This window comes from Gorilla gorilla, chromosome 21 (assembly GCF_029281585.2).
Source record: "Gorilla gorilla gorilla isolate KB3781 chromosome 21, NHGRI_mGorGor1-v2.1_pri, whole genome shotgun sequence".
Classification (NCBI taxonomy): domain Eukaryota; kingdom Metazoa; phylum Chordata; class Mammalia; order Primates; family Hominidae; genus Gorilla; species Gorilla gorilla.
Genome location: NC_073245.2, coordinates 19,299,619 through 19,319,503, shown reverse-complemented (window position 1 = coordinate 19,319,503; position 19,885 = coordinate 19,299,619). Strand labels below are relative to the sequence as shown.

The 19,885-nt window shown below is 40.5% G+C and overlaps 1 protein-coding gene across 16 annotated transcripts in view; it reads right to left on the bottom strand.

The window, feature by feature from the left end:
- PLCB4 (phospholipase C beta 4) overlaps positions 1-19,885 on the bottom strand; it is a 411,551-nt gene that overhangs the window by 92,098 nt on the left and 299,568 nt on the right. For all 16 annotated transcript variants that reach the window (XM_055373250.2, XM_055373236.2, XM_055373235.2 and 13 more), the window contains 6 exons: positions 17,607-17,688; positions 16,500-16,600; positions 15,800-15,857; positions 8,749-8,857; positions 4,493-4,703; positions 956-1,049 (listed from right to left, as the gene is read on the bottom strand). In XM_055373250.2, the coding sequence (XP_055229225.1) occupies positions 956-1,049; positions 4,493-4,703; positions 8,749-8,857; positions 15,800-15,857; positions 16,500-16,600; positions 17,607-17,688 (655 nt within the window). The remainder of the gene's footprint in view (positions 1-955; positions 1,050-4,492; positions 4,704-8,748; positions 8,858-15,799; positions 15,858-16,499; positions 16,601-17,606; positions 17,689-19,885) is intronic.

Here is a 19,885-nt window from a genome sequence, read left to right as displayed (position 1 = left end):
TCCTGATGTCAAGTGATCCACCTGCCTCCACCTCCCAAAGTGTTGGGATTACAGGCGTGAGCCACCACGCCCAGCAGCACCTATGTTTTTGAAAATACCCATGGTGATGTTTCACATGTAAGTGGAGTTGAGAACCGCTGCTCCTGGTGTTGTAATATCTATCCTGAGTTATACCAAACCGACAGACAGCTGCAGCTGACATTTGCAAACCACAGAATTTCATTCTTTTGATTTGTCTAACCTCATTATCTTATTATTTATTTATTTATTTATTGAGATGGAGTTTCACTCTTGTTGCCCAGGCTAGAATGCAACAGTGTAATCTCGGCTCACTGCAACCTCCACCTCTTGAGTTCAAGCGATTCTCCTGCCTCAGCCTCCTGAGTAGCTGAGATTACAGGCATGTGCCACCATGCCCAGCTAATTTTGCATTTTTGGTAGAGACAGGGTTTCTCCATGTTGGTCAGGCTGGTCTCCAACTCCTGATCTCAGGTGATCTGCCCGCCTCGGCTTCCCAAAGTGCTGGGATTACAGGCGTGAGCCACCACGCCCGGCCTCTCTTATTCTTGTAGGCCCTATTTACAATCTATTTTATTCCTGTATTCTATTTATCTTTTTACGCCACTTTGAAGTCCTTTAGGAATAATGTAAAGTAAATAAGCAAATAAGTAGATAACAAAAGGAGACACTGTTTCTAAGGTAAGTAAAACTGGGTAAACTCTGCCAGAGAAACCTTGTTATGTAACACAGTCATCATTTGAAAGCAAGAACAGTATCATGAAGGGGACGTTCAGTGGAAAAGATCTTTGTCTTGACTTTTTCCTCAAGACTGGAAGAAGGGAATATGAAGGTATAATGCTTGAGAAAATGAATCATTTGTTTTCTCTTCTCCATCTCCCTATTTCCTGCATTTTCGCAGAGTTTGGAAAAGTCTGTGTAATTATTTTAAAGTTACCTTAAAAAGGATATCTGTACACATTGCTTTTCCATGAGTTATTATTGGTTCTTGGTCTTCACCTTTTCCATCCCAGCAGTCAAGTTCAACACATCTAGGGACATAGTGAAGTTACAATATTGAAACTTTACAATGAAATAGTGTGCATACAAATTAAAAGAAAGACATCAAAATAAGTTGTTTTCTTCCAGAACAGAAAATTGAATAAATTAAGTAACCTGATTATTTCATGGCATATACAGGTTAAAACCACATTATATTCCTCATCTGGTTGGTATTATCAAAAGGGGATTGTCTGAGTGAGATTAAGAGACTTAAGAAACATAACAAGCATCATGGTTCTGGATGAAATCCTACTTGTGACAAAACTGCAATAAAGGACAATTTGGGGGCCGGGCGTGGTGTGTCCTAGGAAGGCGGATCACTTGAGGTCAGGAGTCGGAGACCAGCCTGGCCAACATGGCGAAACCCCATCTCTACTAAAAATACAAAAATTAGCCAGGTGTGATGGCTACTTGGGAGGCTGTAATCCCAGCTACCTGGGAGGCTAAGGCATGAGAATTGCTTGAACCCAGGAGGGGAGGTTCCAGTGAGCTGACATCATGCCACTGCACTCCAGCCTGGGCAACAAAGTAAGACTCTGTCCCAATTAAAAACAAAAAAAAAGGACAATTTGGTTGGGGACAACTGGGGAAATATGAATGTGGGCTGGGTTTTAGATGACATGGGACTGTTGTGGGGTGGGGGGAGGGGGGAGGGATAGCATTAGGAGATATACCTAATGCTAAATGACGAGTTAATGGGTGCAGGACACCAACATGGTGCATGTATACATATGTAACAAATCTGCACGTTGTGCACATGTACCCTAAAACTTAAAGTAATAATAATAAAATTTAAAAAATTAAAAAAATTACTTTTAATTTTGATAGGCTGGATAATGTTACTTTGGCCATTTCAGAAAATGTCTAGTGATTCATACTCAGGTATTCAGAGGAAGTTTGCAAATGGAAGTAGTAAGACAGTTAATTTCTTTTAACATATTTCCATATCCAAAAAAATGAATTAAAAAAATAAAGTATTGTTTAATTGATAACCAAGAAAAAAACATAATGTAACTACATTTCTTATTTTTCACTTTCATCATTTTTGCCATATTTTAAATCTCAAATATTTGCCAGTTTCTATAAAACAAAAACCATTTTCAATAATTTCTACTCTCGGAGAACTAAATTTTTGAACTTTTACATCAAATAAAGCTAATTTACCCTCTCCCTCTCCCTCTCCCCCTCCCCCTCCCACTCCCCCCTTTCTTCGGTCTCCCTCCATTGCCGAGGCTGGACTATACTGCCGTGGTCTCGGCTCGCTGCAGCCTCCCTGCCCCGGACTCCTGTGGTTCTCCTGCCTCGGCCTGCCGAGTGCCTGGGATTGCGGGTGCGCGCCACCACGCCTGACTGGTTTTTCTATTTTTGGAGGAGATGGGGTATCGCCCTGTTGACTGGGCTGGTCTCCGGCTCCTGACCTCGAGTGGTCTGCCAGCCTCAGCCTCCCGGGGTGCTGGGATTGCAGACGGAGTCTCACTCACTCAATGCTCAGTGTTGCCCAGGCTGGAGTGTAGTGGCGTGATCTCGGCTCGCCACAACCTCCACCTTCCAGCCGCCTGCCTTGGCCTCCCAAAGTGCTAAGATTACAGCCTCTGCCCAGCCGCCACCCCGTCTAGGAAGTGGGGAGTGTCTCTGCCTGGCCACCCATTGTCTGGGATGTGGGGAGCCCCTCTGCCCGGCTGCCCCGTGTGGGAAGTGAGGAGCACCTCTGCCTGGCCGCCCCATCTGGGTAGCGAGGAGCGCCTCTGCCCGGCCACCCCATCTGGGAGGTGAGGAGCGCCTCTGCCCGGCCACCACCCCGTCTGGGAGGTGAGGAGCGCCTCTGCCCGGCCACCACCCCATCTGGGATGTGAGGAGCGCCTCTGCCCGGCCGCCCCGTCTGGGAAGTGAGGTGCGCCTCTGCCCGGCCGCCCCGTCTGGGAAGTGAGGAGCGCCTCTGCCCGGCCACCACCCCGTCTGGGAGGTGAGGAGCGCCTCTGCCTGGCCGCCACCCCGTCTGGGATGTGAGGAGCACCTCTGCCCGGCCGCCCTGTCTGGGAAGTGAGGAGTGCCTCTGCCCAGCCGCCACCCCGTCTGGGATGTGAGGAGCACCTCTGCCCGGCCGCCCCATCTGGGAGGTGGGGAGCGCCTCTGCCTGGCCGCCCATCGTCTGGGAGGTGAGGAGCGCCTCTGCCCGGCCACCCCGTCTGGGAAGCGGGGGGCGCCTCTGCCCGGCCGCCCCGTCTGGGAAGTGGGGGGCACCTCTGCCCGGCCGCCCATCGTCTGGGATGTGAGGTGCGCCTCTGCCCTGCCGCCACCCTGTCTGGGAGGTGAGGAGTGCCTCTGCCCGGCCGCCCCGTCTGGGAGGTGAGGAGTGCCTCTGCCCAGCTGCCCCGTCTGGGAGGTGAGGAGTGCCTCTGTCCAGCCGCCCCGTCTGGGAGGTGAGGAGTGCCTCTGCCCGGCCGCCCCGTCTGGGAAGTGAGGAGCGCCTCTGCCAGGCCGCCCCATCTGGGAAGTGTACCCAACAGCTCCGAAGAGACAGCGACCATCGAGAACGGGCCATGATGACAATGGCGGTTTTGTCGAAAAGAAAAGGGGGAAATGTGGGGAAAAGAAAGAGAGATCGGATTGTTACTGTGTCTGTGTAGTAAGAAGTTGACATAGGAGACACCATTTTGTTCTGTACTAAGAAAAATTCTTCTGCCTTGGGATGCTGTTAATCTATAACCTTACCCCCAACCCCGTGCTCTCTGAAACATGTGCTGTGTCAACTCAGGGTTAAATGGATTAAGGGCGGTGCAAGATGTGCTTTGTTAAACAGATGCTAGAAAGCAGCATGCTAGTTAAGAGTCATCACCACTCCCTAATCTCAAGTACCCAGGGACACAAACACTGCCAAAGGCAGCAGGGACCTCTGCCTAGGAAAACCAGAGACCTTTGTTCACGTGTTTATCTGCTGACCTTCTCCCCACTATTATCCGATGACCCTGCCACATCCCCCTCTCTGAGAAACTGAGAAACACCCAAGAATGATCAATAAATACTAAAAAAAAAAAAAAAAAAAAAAAAAGCTAATTTACAAGTGCCTATAATCAATGGCCAGTTAGCTCAATTGGTTAGAGCATGGTGCTAATAACAAGTACCTATAATCAACAAAAAACTCAACATGCCTTCTTACAATATGCATGTTTTCTTTTTTGTGGTTTTGGGGGCATATTTTAAATTTACAGTAAAGAAAAGTCTTTTCACAGTAAAGTCTTTTGGATGACTGCAGATTTTTCCGAAAGAGATACTGTCCTTCTTTTCTCAAGGTTAAATGACCATGATAATCCATTAAAGGGAATAAACAAATTTCCTTTTCATCCTGATTACTATTTCCTGTTTTTCAGAGAAAAGTAAATTAAACTGAAGGGCATCACACACAAAAAACAAATTGCCGTCTTGAGTTCCTCACCTGCAACCAGCCAGGAGAACCTGTCTGTACATTTCTACCGAAGACTTCCCACCGAACTGTCTGCCAGTGAGATAAGTGTTATGGGAAGAACTGATGAAGTAGTGAGCCAGAGGATGGTCCATTTCTTGGTAAAGTTCTAAACGATCTAGGAAGACTGGGGCGTTTTCATCTGACATCAGATATCTGCAAAACCCATCACTTGATATAAGACCTAGGGGAAAAAGAACATCTTAGTAGCACTTGTAGCTCTGAAGATGCACATCTCATGTTTTATTCATGGAAGCTGAGGCAGCTTAAATTATAAGAGTAAAAACGTCTTCACCGTCTCTTTCCCAAGAACTTTCATCTGTCAGAACTTGAATGAAATAAGAGAGTTGCACATTATAAGTAACATAATGAATTCCACAAACAGGTGGTATTCTGCTTTTACATCCATGATGGCAGCTGTACATGGTCCCCCAAGTTCAGAAACACAGCACTGGGAGTTATGGTGACCAGGGGTCCAGGGGGCCTGTATCATGTTCTGCTCTTGCTACTCACTCCTTTGGCTCCTAGATCTCAGCTTCTTCTTCTGTCAATTAGGGAAAAAGACTGGCCCTATCTGACTTCCAAGATCTTCATAATGGGAAATGAGAATAGATACGAGAGGTGCTCTTTAAAAATGGAAAATGTATTAATTATAAGACATTGTTCTCACTGAATTGGAAAAGGGATTTTTCTTGGAGATCATGGTGCTTCTGAGTTTAAACAATTCAGTTTTCAATTTTATCTAAAAGTCAGGTTATGGGACTGGTGAGAAGAGTATATAGTGGTCATTGAAACGTGGCCCCAAAAGCCACCCTTCATTTCGATCACACCTTTCTGACATGGGGTAGAGCCCACGTGGTAACTACAGGAGCAATAATCAGTATTTATGCAACTTATAAATGGTTGATGCATCGACAGCTTCAAATTTTTGTTTTATTTAAGAACTTGCAAGTTATGAACTGATTTCAAGCTTACAGAAGTGTTCAGATGATAGCATAATGAATAGCCACGGGCCTATACCAGTGTGGTCAGATCTCAACATTTTGCCTTATTTGATTTACATTTTTGATTATTTGACTTACATGTAAAAGAATACATAATTTCTGATGCCACTGCAGCATCCTGTATACCCCACCTCAATTCCATTCCATACCAGATAGATAACTAGTATCCTAGTTTTGGTGTTTACCTCCAAAATGGTTCTGCAACCTTACTACATATGCATTTATCCAAACAATGGGTAGTTTGGGCTGTTTTTAATTTTATGTAAAAACTATCCCACTGTGTGCATTTGCAACTTGCTATTTTTATCTTTATATACCAGCTATGTAGGTAGATCTTGTTCATTTATTTTTCACTGAAGGTACAGAAGTCCATATATGAATATATCATAATTTATTATCCATTATTTGGTTGATGGATAGTTAGGTCATTTCTAATTATAAATGAAAGTAGAAATTTGTATACCTCTTTCCTTGGGCACCTTCATTCATTCTAAAGAGCAAGTACTTTTAGAGGCACCAGGATAGATGCAGTGATAGAAGAAACAGGTAAGCCCTGCCTTCATGAAACTCTCATATTATGAGTGACAGAAACAAATAAGTAAACAAATAAATATAATGTCAAAGAGGTACTAGAAGGACAGAGAAAGCAGGGAGGAAGGTGATAAAGCATGGCAGCATGCTGTGTTAAATATGGGCCAGTGAAAGCAATTCTGAGGTCACGTACATGTGTGAGGAGCAAGCCACATGCACACCCAGGAAACACCAGTCCAGGCAGAAGGATCAGCAAGTGCAAAGACCTTGATGCAGGTGTATGTGTGCCAACATCATTCAATGACAGCAAGACAGAGCAAGTGACCAAGGAAAAATGTAGCTTGAAGTGAGATTGGAGATGGAGCCAAAGGCTATATCACTTGGGCTTTAGTCCTCACTAAGTATTTTAGATTTTATTCTAAATGTGTTGGGAAGCCTTTGGAGGGTTTCAAAGGGTGGAATAACATGATTAGATTTGGTTTTAAAAGGTTTACTCTGGCTGCTGTGTGGAGCATAAATTGTAGGGCACTGAGTAGGAAGGAGAAGGCATTGCCTGGAGAGGGATGATGAAGGCTTGGATAGTCAGTAATGTTGGAGATGGTGAGAAGTGATTTATTTAGGATTTCTTTTGAGGCTGGATCTTACAGGTTTTGCAAATGAACCAGACATGATGTGAAAGAATGAAACAAGTCCAACATGAGCCCAGTGGTTTTGACTGGGTAAATAATGGTACTATTTTATAGGCTTTGAAAGGAACATATCTAGGGGTAGGAAGGATCGAAATATGTTGTATATATACATTGGAAATGCCCATTCAACATCCAGATGGAGAGTTCTACTACAAGTCTGTAGTGTAAGCTGGAGGTTAGGACTGGAGAGTTTAATAGAAGAAATGTAAAGCCATTGGCTTGGATGAGTTCAGGTACAGAGTGAATATAGATGGAGCAGAGATCTGAGAACTGTGCCGCTCTGGTATCCAGAGTTTGGGAAATGGATGAGAGATTCTCTAGGGTACATACCTAGAAGTGAAAATGCTGGGCTGTATAAGAGGCATATTTTTCACTTTATAAACTATTGCCAAAATATTCCCCAAGATGGTTGTACCAATGTAGGGTCTTACTAGAAGTTTATAAGAATGGCTTTGTACTCCATTCTCACCCACGCTTGAAAATGACAGAGGTTAAAATTTCCATCACTTGTGAAATGGTCAATCTACCCTTTTTAGATGTGTCAATGGTCACTTCATAGACCTTTAAAACTTAGAAGGAATTTGGAAATAAACAAGGACACACCTCAATCATGACATTTATCACACTGCCAAGGAATTGTTGAATTACTTGTCTTTCTCCTTGAACAGATCGCAACTGCCTTCAAGGCTGGGGACATTTCTTATTGTTTTGAATTCCTAGCATCCGGCACAGTGCTTGGCACCCAGTCAGCCCTCTACAAACTTCAAAGAATGAAGGTAGGAAAGGGAAATACTAGCCAAATTACTGCATGAGCCCCACCACCTTACAAGCAGGGAAACTGAGGCCCAGGAGGCCAGTTCCTAGCTCAAGGTCACAGGTAAGTGACAAGAATCATATCACCTCCTGCCAATGCGAAGTGTTAGATGTTCTACCAAGCTGTACCTCCCTTTGCTGTAATCATAAGCAATGTGAAATAAATTATGATATTCAGAATATTGACAGAGAGGGAAGGAATGAAGCATTCTTGCTTAAAATAGGTATCTTCAGCCATAGCAGAAAGTGTAAATTGTACAACTACAACTAAAGGGAAAAGTATTGGGCTTGGAAAAATATCAGGGGTGAAATCATGGAGTAGAGAGGGCCAGGTATACCTAAAAAGAGGGTCCAGATAACATATAGACCATTCAACCATACTCACTGGCATTAGATACAAAGAAAAAAATAGATTCTAAAAAGGAGGAAACTGAGACCTTGAGATTCACGGACATACGGGACATATGGAACTTGAACTTTCATCTCTTTACATTCTCCACTGAGACATAACGCCAAAGGCTCTAGCTCAGGTACCCCCAGCTCTCCCTCCCATGTTCCGCAGGAATTTCTCACTGCTGTGGGACTGATTTTAAAATTTCTCCCCATGCCTTTCCTTTGACAAATATTTGAGCGAACAACCCTTTGTTTCCAAAGCTTCTTTGAAAGGGACAAAGGTCCAGAAACACCAGCAATTAGCTAAGGCGATTCCTGACTATTTAATTTCATATCAGTTGTATTTATCTTTCATACCAGAGGTCAAATGAGGGTTAGTGCACATCAAATCACGTATTAAATTTATTTGGCTTGGCAAAACAAAAGGGAGAAAAAGAAAAGGTATAAGTTTTTATATGACAAAAATTATTTTCAAGGATTGCAAGTAGAGACTGTATTGGTTGTTTTAATATTTCAAGCAATACGCAATACTAAAATCTAATACAAGAAAGTACATGGGGAAACATCACTATAATGTATTTAATAATACAATAAATGTAACAGTATACTTCAGTCAGGATGGACTAATTCTGATGAAAGGTAAAATTTATACAAACTTAAGAGCAGGAAAAAAAAATAGTCATCAATCCATGGCTCAGGGAGTTGCAAAGCATTTACAGATACCTTTAAATAAACCAAGGCTTTAAAAGTTGCATCTTTTCTTGTTTTTTTTTTTAAGTCCTTTTTTCATGTTTATTACCTTTTTTCTTCAAATCTTCATCAGGTTCATACATCTCAATGATCTGCATTGCCCTTTTGGCATCATAAAATGGAAATAAAATTTCATTCAATCGAGGATCTCGTTGATGCTATGATAAGAAAATAACTCCATTTAGGTTGATATTTCTTGGCCTTGAGGCATTAGACATTACTAAGTTTATAATTTATAAAACAAAATATATCTAGACTGTCATGTTTATAATTACAAAGATAGGACTTCACTGCCTTCCTGCCTTTCTCCTTAAAGTATACTTCAAAAAGTCCACATTTGGGAATACTTTTGGGTTACTCTCCCTGAACTAGAGAGAGAGAGAGAATACATTTTTTCCCCTTCAAAAGTTGAAGGATACATAATAAAGTGTGCATGTCAATTGTACTGTCTTCCAGTTCCCACACAACAGGGAAGACATTTGGCATAAATATCTATAAAATGTGAGGTCAAAATATTTTTAAAAAGCAAACACTAACCCCCCAAAATAGTTCAAATAGGTAATATACTAATTTAAGTGCACCCCTCAAAAACCCCAAAAGCAATAACAACAAAAATCCTAATGTTACACAGGCAAACATCATCTCTTTTTCATAACACCTTTCTACATCAATCCATGATTTCTTGGGCACTCAACAAATTTCATTTTCTCCAGTAACTATTTTTTTCAAAACGAATCAATTGTAATGATGAAAATTAATCAGAACAAGCATATTTACAAGCTATAAACAATATAGAATTCTCTGGGCAGAGAGTCCATGAATGATTACGGGACTTAAGAGGTTGGTGACATTATTGTTTTCAAATTGACACCTAAGGAGCTCCTGCTATGACATGAGGCACCAGGAGCAATGCTGTCCCTGCAAAGATATCATCCTAACTTCATGGCAATGATGAAAAACCCAGTTTACTAACTTACTCAGCTCCAATCGTGTGTGTTTGTGTGTGTATGTGTGTTGGCAGTGGGTCCACTAAACTTCCTTTCTGTTCACTGAGGATTAGAGGACAGCACTGTGTCCCTGGTCAGCCCTTACATAAATAATGAATAAGTGAATAAATAAAGCAAACCTCAATGGAAGTTTGGAATAATGACAGATAAGCAGGTGTGAGCAAAACCTGGTCAATAAATAGGACCTTGGTGACAACTCTTTACCCAAATATATGCACGGACTGAAAAACATTGTTGGAAAGGTATTTAAAAAGCAACTGTTAAAAGTTCATATGGATTTCCCTTCCCTATTTGCTTTGGAATGGGCATTGGAAAAGTGAGCTATACACAAAATGAATGCTTTTGGCCAACAGAGCACTTGGATGTCATTTCCTCATGCATATGGGGCCCAGCCTTTTCTGGGTCCCCTCCTCCCCCACCGAGTTAAGAGCATTAACTCATAAGGAATCAATATCAAATTTCATCAATTTATCCCAATGAAGCATGCTTCTGTTGTAATCTAAGAAATTATGGCTCACAACAGCTAACATTCATGCATATGCTACAACAGAAACTGTTATATTAACAGCAGGCCTCGAGGCCACCAAGAACAAAAGTTATGGGATATGCAGGAAAGAGGATTGTGAGGTGGACCATGGAATGCCAGGCAAGTGAAGGCATGCTACACCTTGTTTAGGAAATTGATGCCATCGTGCAATGGAGCCCACTACTCAAGGAAACAAGGAGCTCCATCCTTCTGGTGAGAATGCATTGTTTTAAAAACAAACAAACTGACAACAACAAAAAACCCATCTTTCTAGGCACATCCCTTCTCACATCTCCATAAATAATATCATGGAAGAAGATGGATACAGGATGAAAAAGGTCCTTTTTAGACCCCAGCACTGTTATGTTCATAGGTGGCCACTTTATTTCTCTTCCTTATTAAAATTAAGTTTTTTAAATTTAAAAATATGTTTGTTGGTAAATATTTTGAACTCATGGAGATGATGGGGCAAATCCATATGAATTAAAAAATGAGAGAAAAAAGGGATTCAGCTACAGGAGAGAGAAGAGATAAAATTAGGAAAGGAGACAGAACTCAGACATTTTTGTGCATTTTAAAATATACATACATGTGCTTATTCTGACAAGGTACTACCTGAAGTGTGATCTGTGGATGGCAGCATCAGCCTCACCAACACCTGGCAACTTGCTAGAAATGCAGCTTCTCACGTCCCTCCCTAGATCTACTGAATCTGCTGATCTCTGGGGTGGAACCTATTAATCTGTGTTTTTCATAAGACTTCTGAGTAATTCTGATGTGCTCAAGTATAAGAATCACTTTACCTAACACATAAAGGTATGCATTTTAACATATTTGCACATCAGTAAAAAGAAAAGTACCTAAGTCTCACAAGGATAGAAGAATGTTCAGTGTTTCAGATGTCCTCCCAATTAAACACTATTAAAATTTAGTCAGAGGGTATGACATTCATTAGACCATCCTGCCAATGGGAAAACAAAGCCAGGAAAACCAAGCCCTAAAATGGATGTATCATAATCCCCTATTCTGAAAATTACATTCGCAGCAAATAAGCATGAAGTGCAGACAATGTGAAATTGCATTTGTTTTTGCTTCTGCTCCACTAGATAACAATCTTCAGATCTCCCTAAAATCTTCATGCTTCAAATAGGTAACACAAATCAATCTGGGTAATCCAAAGGCAAGGAAACAAATATAAGATTTGCATTAGAGTCAGAAAACTATCATTTTCCTATGGAAAAACAAGAGGAGAAGGATCATTTCCAGCTGATCTCACAGTAAAAATGCTGCAGTAGAGTTCCACAGAGACACAAGCACAGTGAGGTGAATGTTTCACATCTCTGAGGAACCATCAGTTTTCAGCCAGGATTTGGGGAAACAAGGTACTCAGGTTATTCACCCCATGGTATCCAGTGCTTTGTAAAATGAGATTCTAAATGACTTCCAAAAATAGGTCACAGAACTGTGTCCAAGTAAGTAAGGAGGAGATGAAGAGAACTCCAGTATTATGTCCTTACTGGTGCTGAGAAGAGGCATCGTCTGGCTTCAATCCAAGTAGCACTGGGAGAGATGAATGTTGACATAAATAATATTTTTAAAATATAGAAGGAATAATTGGCAAGGATAAGCTTACTCATAAGACTAAATACCCTCCTTCTCTCTCTTTGCCTGTGCATTTAAAGCATAAAGATCTTGTAAAAGGAAAGAGATCATCGGTCCTTTTAAAATATTCTTTCATCTGCAAAAAGAAAAAAGTCAGATTGAGCCCTGATGTGATCCTATGATATGTATGAGGAAGGGGGAAGATTACCAGCAACAAGAAAGTAAAGCTACTCCTTGATCCTGTGGCCACCTAAGGCCTTTTCCCTCTCTTCCTTGTTTTGATCTCTCTCTCCTGCCCTCCACCCATCTCCCAATTCTGCAGGACCCTAGTTATCATCTTTGTAAGAAGTCAAACAAAGAATGAAGGTAAAACTAAAAATCAATTTTGCTTCTCATTAGGAATAGGGAAAGGGAGGTAAAACTAACCAAAGCCAAGAGGTTTTAACTAGTCTTGCCACATACAAGCAATTGAGCTAGTAGTAGTGTCTCACCACGTGGCAGCTCACACTAAGTGCCTCTGCTATCCCTCCTGGACTCTAGTTTGCTATTTTCATATTATAGGCAAAGAAGATTTCCCTCAGTCCATTGGATGAGACTAAGAGACATAGATGTGGCAAAATTTTAGCTCTGAGTGGTGGATTCCTATGGCTAAATTCTTAATGGAGAATAACAGAAGGTATATGTTGCTCTCATATTCTTCCCACTCACACTAAACATTCCAAGGAGGAATCCAGTAATCCACTAGGATGGTGCTTTACAAACTTGAACGTGCAGATAAATCACCTGGAGATCTTGTTAAATTCAGACTCTGACTCAGCAGGTCTGGGTGAGACCCAAGACTGAGCATTTCTAATAAGCTCCCAAGGGGTGCCGATGCTGCTGGTCCATGGATCACACTTTGGGGAGCAACGAACAAGGAAATACTGAGAAGCCAATGAGGAGTCAGGTCTAAAGCTACTACTGAAAATCTAGTCAGTGTTGATTGCATGGATAGGGAGGAGGTCACCCTACAGGGTGACCAAAGCAGTAAATGGACTATATATATAGTCTCTCCTCTCCTTGCAGCCCCCTGAAGATACACATTAGTATATGAATAAAAACTTTCATAGAAAGAATGAAAGGATTAACCAGCTGGAAGGTGGTAGGAACCAGCATGTCTTTTGCTAATATAAATGGGATTTATGTTTTCCTACTATCTATTCTACCTGGTTAATGGCAGTGTATGTGTGTCTCCAGGTTTTTGCTTTGCTCATTGTTTCTCTGGTTACCTTGCTGAACTCTCTAATTACTTCGAACAGTTTTTCCGTCGAATTGTTTATATCAGAGTAGACAATCAACATCTGCAAATGAGACTAGGACCTTGTCCTTTCCAGTGTTCATGGGACTTGTTTATTTTTTTGTCTCATTATATGAACCAGTGGAGTGGAAAAACTTGAAATATTTTCAAGTAAAATAAACATCGTATCGTATTCAAAGGATTATTTAAAAGTAGAGGCATCTGTCTGATATGTGGGGTAGTACTTGCTCTTTCTTGCATCAGTGCATTTACACTTTAGTTAACAGAGTTCCTAAAGTGCAAGCTTTATAAATTTGAAGCCATTGAACCTTCACAAGGAACCTTCACAGGGGCTTCCAATGCAGTGTTGAATACTGGCTTGTTGAGACTATGTGGCTAAGGCATTTTGAAAATGTTTAGGTTTAAACTTTTGGAGTCATAGACCCTTACATTCCAATGCCCACTCTTTCTTGAGTGAGCTCTGTCTGTCTCCTTTTGTTATGAGTATTGAAGTTGTTCTGCCCAAGGGGTGTTTCTGATTTTGGAGAGATAAGAGGGGCCAGGGTAGGACTCAAAAGAGGGAGTGCAAGGAACAGGCAGAATGTTCTCTATGTTTGACAAGGCTTCTTCAAGCCGACATTCATGTTTTTGTCTAGTTCTTCCAGTTGAGTTCACTAGGATAGAAAAGGAAGAAATTCAGGGCAGACACTTGGATTAAAAATAAAGGCTATAGACTTTCCTGAGTAGTCTTACAGTCCCTATGACCTAAAGAAATCTAGAATCACACTGATTCCATCAGTCACACCCCAAAATTTAAGGTACTTCCTTAATGTTAAGAAGACATCAAATAGAAGGAAACACTATTAAAAAAAAGAATACTATTATCTACTATAATTGTGAGGGATAAAAGGTTGACAAATAATAAATACTTAAAGAAAGAATCTGAATGGCAGAACAAGAAAGTATGGATGATGATATTTTTAAAAAATTAAATGTTATATCTAAGAATTACAGGAGTGACTGTTGGGAACACCAACAAAAACAACCCATAAAAGGAAAGGCATCAGATAAGAGCCTATAAATACTGCACTTATCCTCAAGACCTAAGAGTTGCTTCCTCCTTTAACAGTGAAATGCAGTATTAAGGTCTCTGTAATGTTTAAGAGAGGGCTTCATCCCAAAGAGCACAAGAGGCCTTGTCTTGGGAAGTGGCAAACTGAAGATGTGGTAGATTTTCTCCTTTACACTAAACCGTCTTCCCTCTTCACCTCACCAAACCTAAGATGATCACTGAACCAAAGTGCATGAAGAAGCCAAGGGATATAAAACAAAACAAAACAAGAAACCAAAAAACAAAAGGCAGAAGAAGGGGAAGGGGTTAAAGAAACAAAACAAAGCAATTTAACTTCTGAGCAGCTGTGGCATAAGAATGTGGATAGTATCTGGGTAAAGATTATGAACATTGTATTTATACGACTAAAAACCAGTGGAGTGGAAAAATTTGAAATGTTTTCAAGTAAAATAAACATTGTATTCTACACGAAGGATTATTTTAGAGGCATCTGTCTGATATGTGGGGTAGGATTTTCTCTTTCTTGCATCAGTGCATTTACACTTTAGTTAACACAGTTTCTAAAGTGCGACCTTTATAAATTTGAAGCCACTGAACCTTCACAAGGGAAGAAAAGAAGATGTAATTTGTCTCTATGAAGTGGCAAATTAAGGTCTGCCTTTTTATCTTTTCTTAAGATAATACGTTTTATCTGGCATGATACCATCCTTTCTTGCATTTTCTCTTTATATGGTATAATGATTAACTTAAATTATTTTGAAACAAAAGCATACTGTCCATCCTTCACTCAAACTCTTATTAATGTGTTAGAAAAAAAAGTGAATTTTCCATTTTGGATTAACAAGAGTCTTGATGGGTTTCACTGAAGGGAAAACTTTTTTTGTATGTGTGAAGAAAAAAGTAGTTCATTTTAGTTGTAATAAAAGTTGCAAACTTTTTTTGTTCGAAAATATTTTTCTCTTGTGCTTAAGCAATTCTATCTATCAGTTTTGGTTGTTAAGTTAATCACATTCTAAAATTAGCTCTGAGCTTGTTATAAAAAGTACAAATTTAACCTGCAATCCTATTAGCCTAAAACTCAATATATTTTCACCCAGTAACTCAAGTGTTTTGCTTGTTGTCAAAATATTCTATTTGAGCCAACATATTTTTCTTACATGCAATCCATTAAAAGACAAAAATAAAGCTTTCCAGTCCATGCAAAGGTATGAGATAAAGTTAGCAATGGAGAATCCAACTACAGTGTAGTAAACTCAATCCATTCTCTTTCTATTTAATGAGATCAATAGAAAAAAAGTACCTTAAATATCATCTTGCAAAAACATAGACACATTTACTTAAATGAATATATTATACAATTCACACATACACACAGAACCAGAGCTACATATAACAGCCAGAAACCAACAAAAAGCGGTGTGCAAAGCCAATGTGAAGAAAGCACATGAACACACAGGGCGGCAGCTGATTTTTGCACCTGGTAAAGCCATAATGGAAAGATCAGCAGGTCAGAAGCAAAGCCAATAAGGGCACATGATGCAGGCATGCAATGAGGACACCAGAGAAGGCAAGCCACTGCACACAGACTTTATGGAGTTAATGTATGAAAAAGCTTACTTCATTTAGAAAGCTCACTAATTGGTCTACCGTTAAATAATCAGTTTTGTCTCCATTGCTGAAAAGAAATTTATTAGAAAAAGTAAGTTTTTGTATATGATGCTACAGTAGGTACGATTTACATGTTGACATTTGTTGATGATAATTCTAAACTTATTTTCTAACCCTGAAGTAGTGGTGAATTCTTAAAATGGCCAGAGACTGTTTGTAAGGGGAGAAAAATAAAACAACAACAACAACAACAACAGAAAGAAAATACTCCCACTAGGTCACAGAAAAAGTCTGCAATTTTTTTTTTTTTTTACCATTTTCAAAAGATGTTATTTCAAAAACAACATGTAAGTCATCCATTTGAAATAATTGGAATGAATAAACTTTTCAAAAACATATTAACATTCCAAATTGAATCTAGTTAGTTCACATAATGGGTTAATACCTAAAGGAGCAGGTTAAAATTGTAGGTAGTTAGTAAAGCCAATGCAAAAAAAAGTTCCAGGTGCTGCAATTAATATATGTAAAAGTTTCTCAAAAACTCAGAGTGAACTTTTACACTGATAAAGTATGGGGTTAAAAATGTAACCCTGACTAGATATTCCTAGATGCTACCAACATACTCTATTAAAATAGGACAAAAACGTTTTAAAAAATCGAAAAGGACAGTGATAATATTTATACGGCACTTCCTCATAAGTGAACTTACATTTTTTTGAAAAGATCTTCTATATCTGTCCGAGGACAAATCTTTTGTGTCAGTTCATAGAACTTTTCATAAGAAAATGCCGTGGGCTCAATTTCATCATTCTGTAAGGAATAAAATCATGTTATGAATCACAGAACCTTTTTTCCCTTGGAGGGTGAGAAGCTACAGGGTCACGAAGCACAGTGAAGACCACTTGGACTCAGGGTCTTCATCTCTGATTCCTGCTGACAGAAGCCAGGAGGCCAACTTCCAGGCACTGCCAGGCCATCTCACTAAAAAACAGTGCGTGTACATCAGTGTTTCTAGTTATCATGCTGCCAGATTCTGTGTGTGCGAACACCTGGCTACAGCTGGCCTTGCTCTGGGAAATACCCCAAAGAACGAATATAAATATTTCCTCCAACTCACCCTGAGGGAGAAAAGTGCCTGCCTGAGGGATGCTGAATAAATGAAGCCCAAGGTTTAATTATGCTTATTCTGTGAATTTTCGCAAGACCATGTGAACGGGCTTAGGGTAACCATGTAAGATTTTACTTTTCAAACTGAAATTTATATTTCAAATAGACTTATTAAAATAGTACCAGGCTTCAATCTTTCTTCAAGTCAATAAATTAATTTCAATTATTTTAAATTTGAAGGGCCATGAATACAAATGGTGCAGGGAGAGATGCTTCACAAAATATTGCATAGCCATCTTGTAGAATTGAATTTATTAGTTAATTATTCATGCTAATGTTGTGCCTGGTTGAGGCAGTGTTGGTGAGCTTCTCTAAAATAAAAACTGTGTGACACAGCAAGCTGGCCTTCATTTCCTTTTCTTAAGAAAGGTGACAAAAATCATTTGAAGCAAACTATTTACATTTTTAGAGATTTAGGTTAAAATGCCCAGGAAACAAAAGGAAGGAAGGGAGGAAGGAAAGGAGGGAGGGAGAGAGGAAGAGAGAGGGAGGAAGAAGAAAGAAAAGAAAATTAACTGTACTATATGTCACTGACATATAATTCCAAATCTAATTGAGATCAGTTTAATATAAATAATCTAGCTCATTACATATGAGAAGATAAATAAACAAAATGGTTTTAGAAATACATTATTAAGTTAATGCATACCTTTCCACTGGGAAGACCTAACTCCTTGAGTGCTTGAAAGATCACCTTTTCTGTTTTCCCCGATGCAAATGTTCTAGTAATACTAGGGCAGAAAAGAAAGAAACACACATTCCAGTTATTGTTCATTATGTTTTCTCTGATGCAAAGATCCAGGTCCTACTATGGAGAGTGAGACTAGGGTAACAGGAAGAGGAGAATAAAATTACTTCTCATTGCAGATGTTTTTCATTTCCCAAACTAGTTCTTCCAGTGTCCCTCTGGTTCCCAGAGCTGGTTAGTCTAGTGATGCAACTTGAATCTAAGACCAGGGGTCCCCCTGGTGCTTGGGAGAACAAGGGGCAAGCGGCACTGGAGGAACACACATTTATTTTTTATTTTTTATTTTTTGAGACAGAGTCTCACTCTGTCGCCTAGGCTGGAGTGCAGTGGCACTATCTCAGCTCACTGCAACCTCTGCCTCCCAGGTTCAAGCAATTCTCCCGCCTCAGCCTCCTGAGTAGCTGGGACTACAGGTGCATGCCACCACACCTGGCTAATTTTTTGTATTTTTAGTAGAGACGGGGTTTCATCATATTGGTGAGGCTGGTCTCAAACTCCTGACCTCAGGTGATCCACCCACCTCGGCCTCCCAAAGTGCTAGGATTACAGGCATGAGCCACAGCGCCTGGCCTGGGACACACATTTTTGGACAAAAACAATGATAAATTCTGATGCTACCAAATTGCCTTCTTACGAAAAAGGAATGTGGCAGATAAGACAGTAGCTCTAGAACAAACCCTCATGTTGACAATATCTGGGCCTAGGGAAAAGGAGGCGGCCCCTTACAACTCAATCCATGCCTTCAGTTGTCCTTATCCTGGTTCCCACACTTAACCACAGTTGACACGGGCGTGATCAGACATATTTTGTTCTTGTTTTCAAGCTAAGCACCCTTGAGCCCCTCTGAAATGTCAGCTGCCTCAAGGATTAGGGACTTTACTGTGAACATGATGGGTTGGGTGAGGGGGAAGGGGAACAATTATCCAATGTTTCAACAAATCTCAGTAGTACCCCAAGACAGTATTTTTGGATAGCCTTTTAACTAGAACAGTGAGCATCAAGGCTAGTAGAATAGATAACACCTTGATGAACACACTTCCTGGTGATGAAAAAAGTTAGGAGAGACTCTCCATTATAAATGTGTTGGTGCCACTCAGAATGAAAGCTATTGAACAGAGGACTTGGTACCCTGGAACACCACACTTGGCTCTGAGCCATACCTTAGCCACCAAGGAGCCTTCACTCGCTCCCTGATTGGAAGCCCAGGTAATGTGTTACCATGATAATTTCATTTTAACTCGACATTCAGAAGTCCAGCTTGACTTGAGGATGGAGTTTTACTTCTATCCATGAGGGCTGGCTTTGGAATGCCTCCCCTGTGAGCACAGAAGGATTTTTAACAGCATCTCATGCCCAGCGTTTTTGTACTTTCCGCCATCCGTGCTAAGTAGAAGGCAAGTTCTGAATGAGAGTGCTGACAGTTCCTCTTCCTGAGTGGGAGAAAGCACCACTTCAGTGGCAGAGTAGGACTTCCCAAAATAGACTAAGAAGTAGCTGTAGGTAAATGAATTATGTGTTCATTCACAGCTTTATTGTTTCATTCTAGGTCAAAGAATACTTCAAGAAGTACATTTTTAAGAGTTCTTGAGACAGTTGTATTCAAATATAAGGAGGCCTGTGAATTCTCTTTAACAAATCTACAAATATGGGAGAGAAAATGTGTGCGACATCAATAAATGCTTAAGATTCCTAGTATAGAGGGTGCTATGTTTACATTTTTCATCTCTAGAGTTCAGGTAATGTTTATACATTAAATTTGGAGTAAGACAAAAATTTTCTAGCCTTTTTAATTTAGGGGAAAGTAGCTGTTCAGGGTGACTATTATTTCATAAAAAGTTTGTGTTAACCTAGCTAGTAAGACTGTGGCAGGATCTGGCATTTGCTGTCAGGAGAACAATCTCTGCATAGCAATCTCAGGGGTATCCCAGCTAACTGAAGCCTCTGTTAGGTTTGGACATGCCTGGCATAACAAGATGAAAACTGATCAACGTGGGCATGAAATCAGCGGGTGTGGAGACTGAGCCTTTCTGGTGAAACAGAATCTGGGTACCAACAGCTTCTGTTTCCTACAAAGAAATTGAATCTTTTGGCTAGGGTTTGGCCAGGTGCCAACAAATAGAAAGTAGAAGAATGTCTCAAGGGGAAGGGAGATGGAGGGGGGCAAGAAGGGAGATAATATC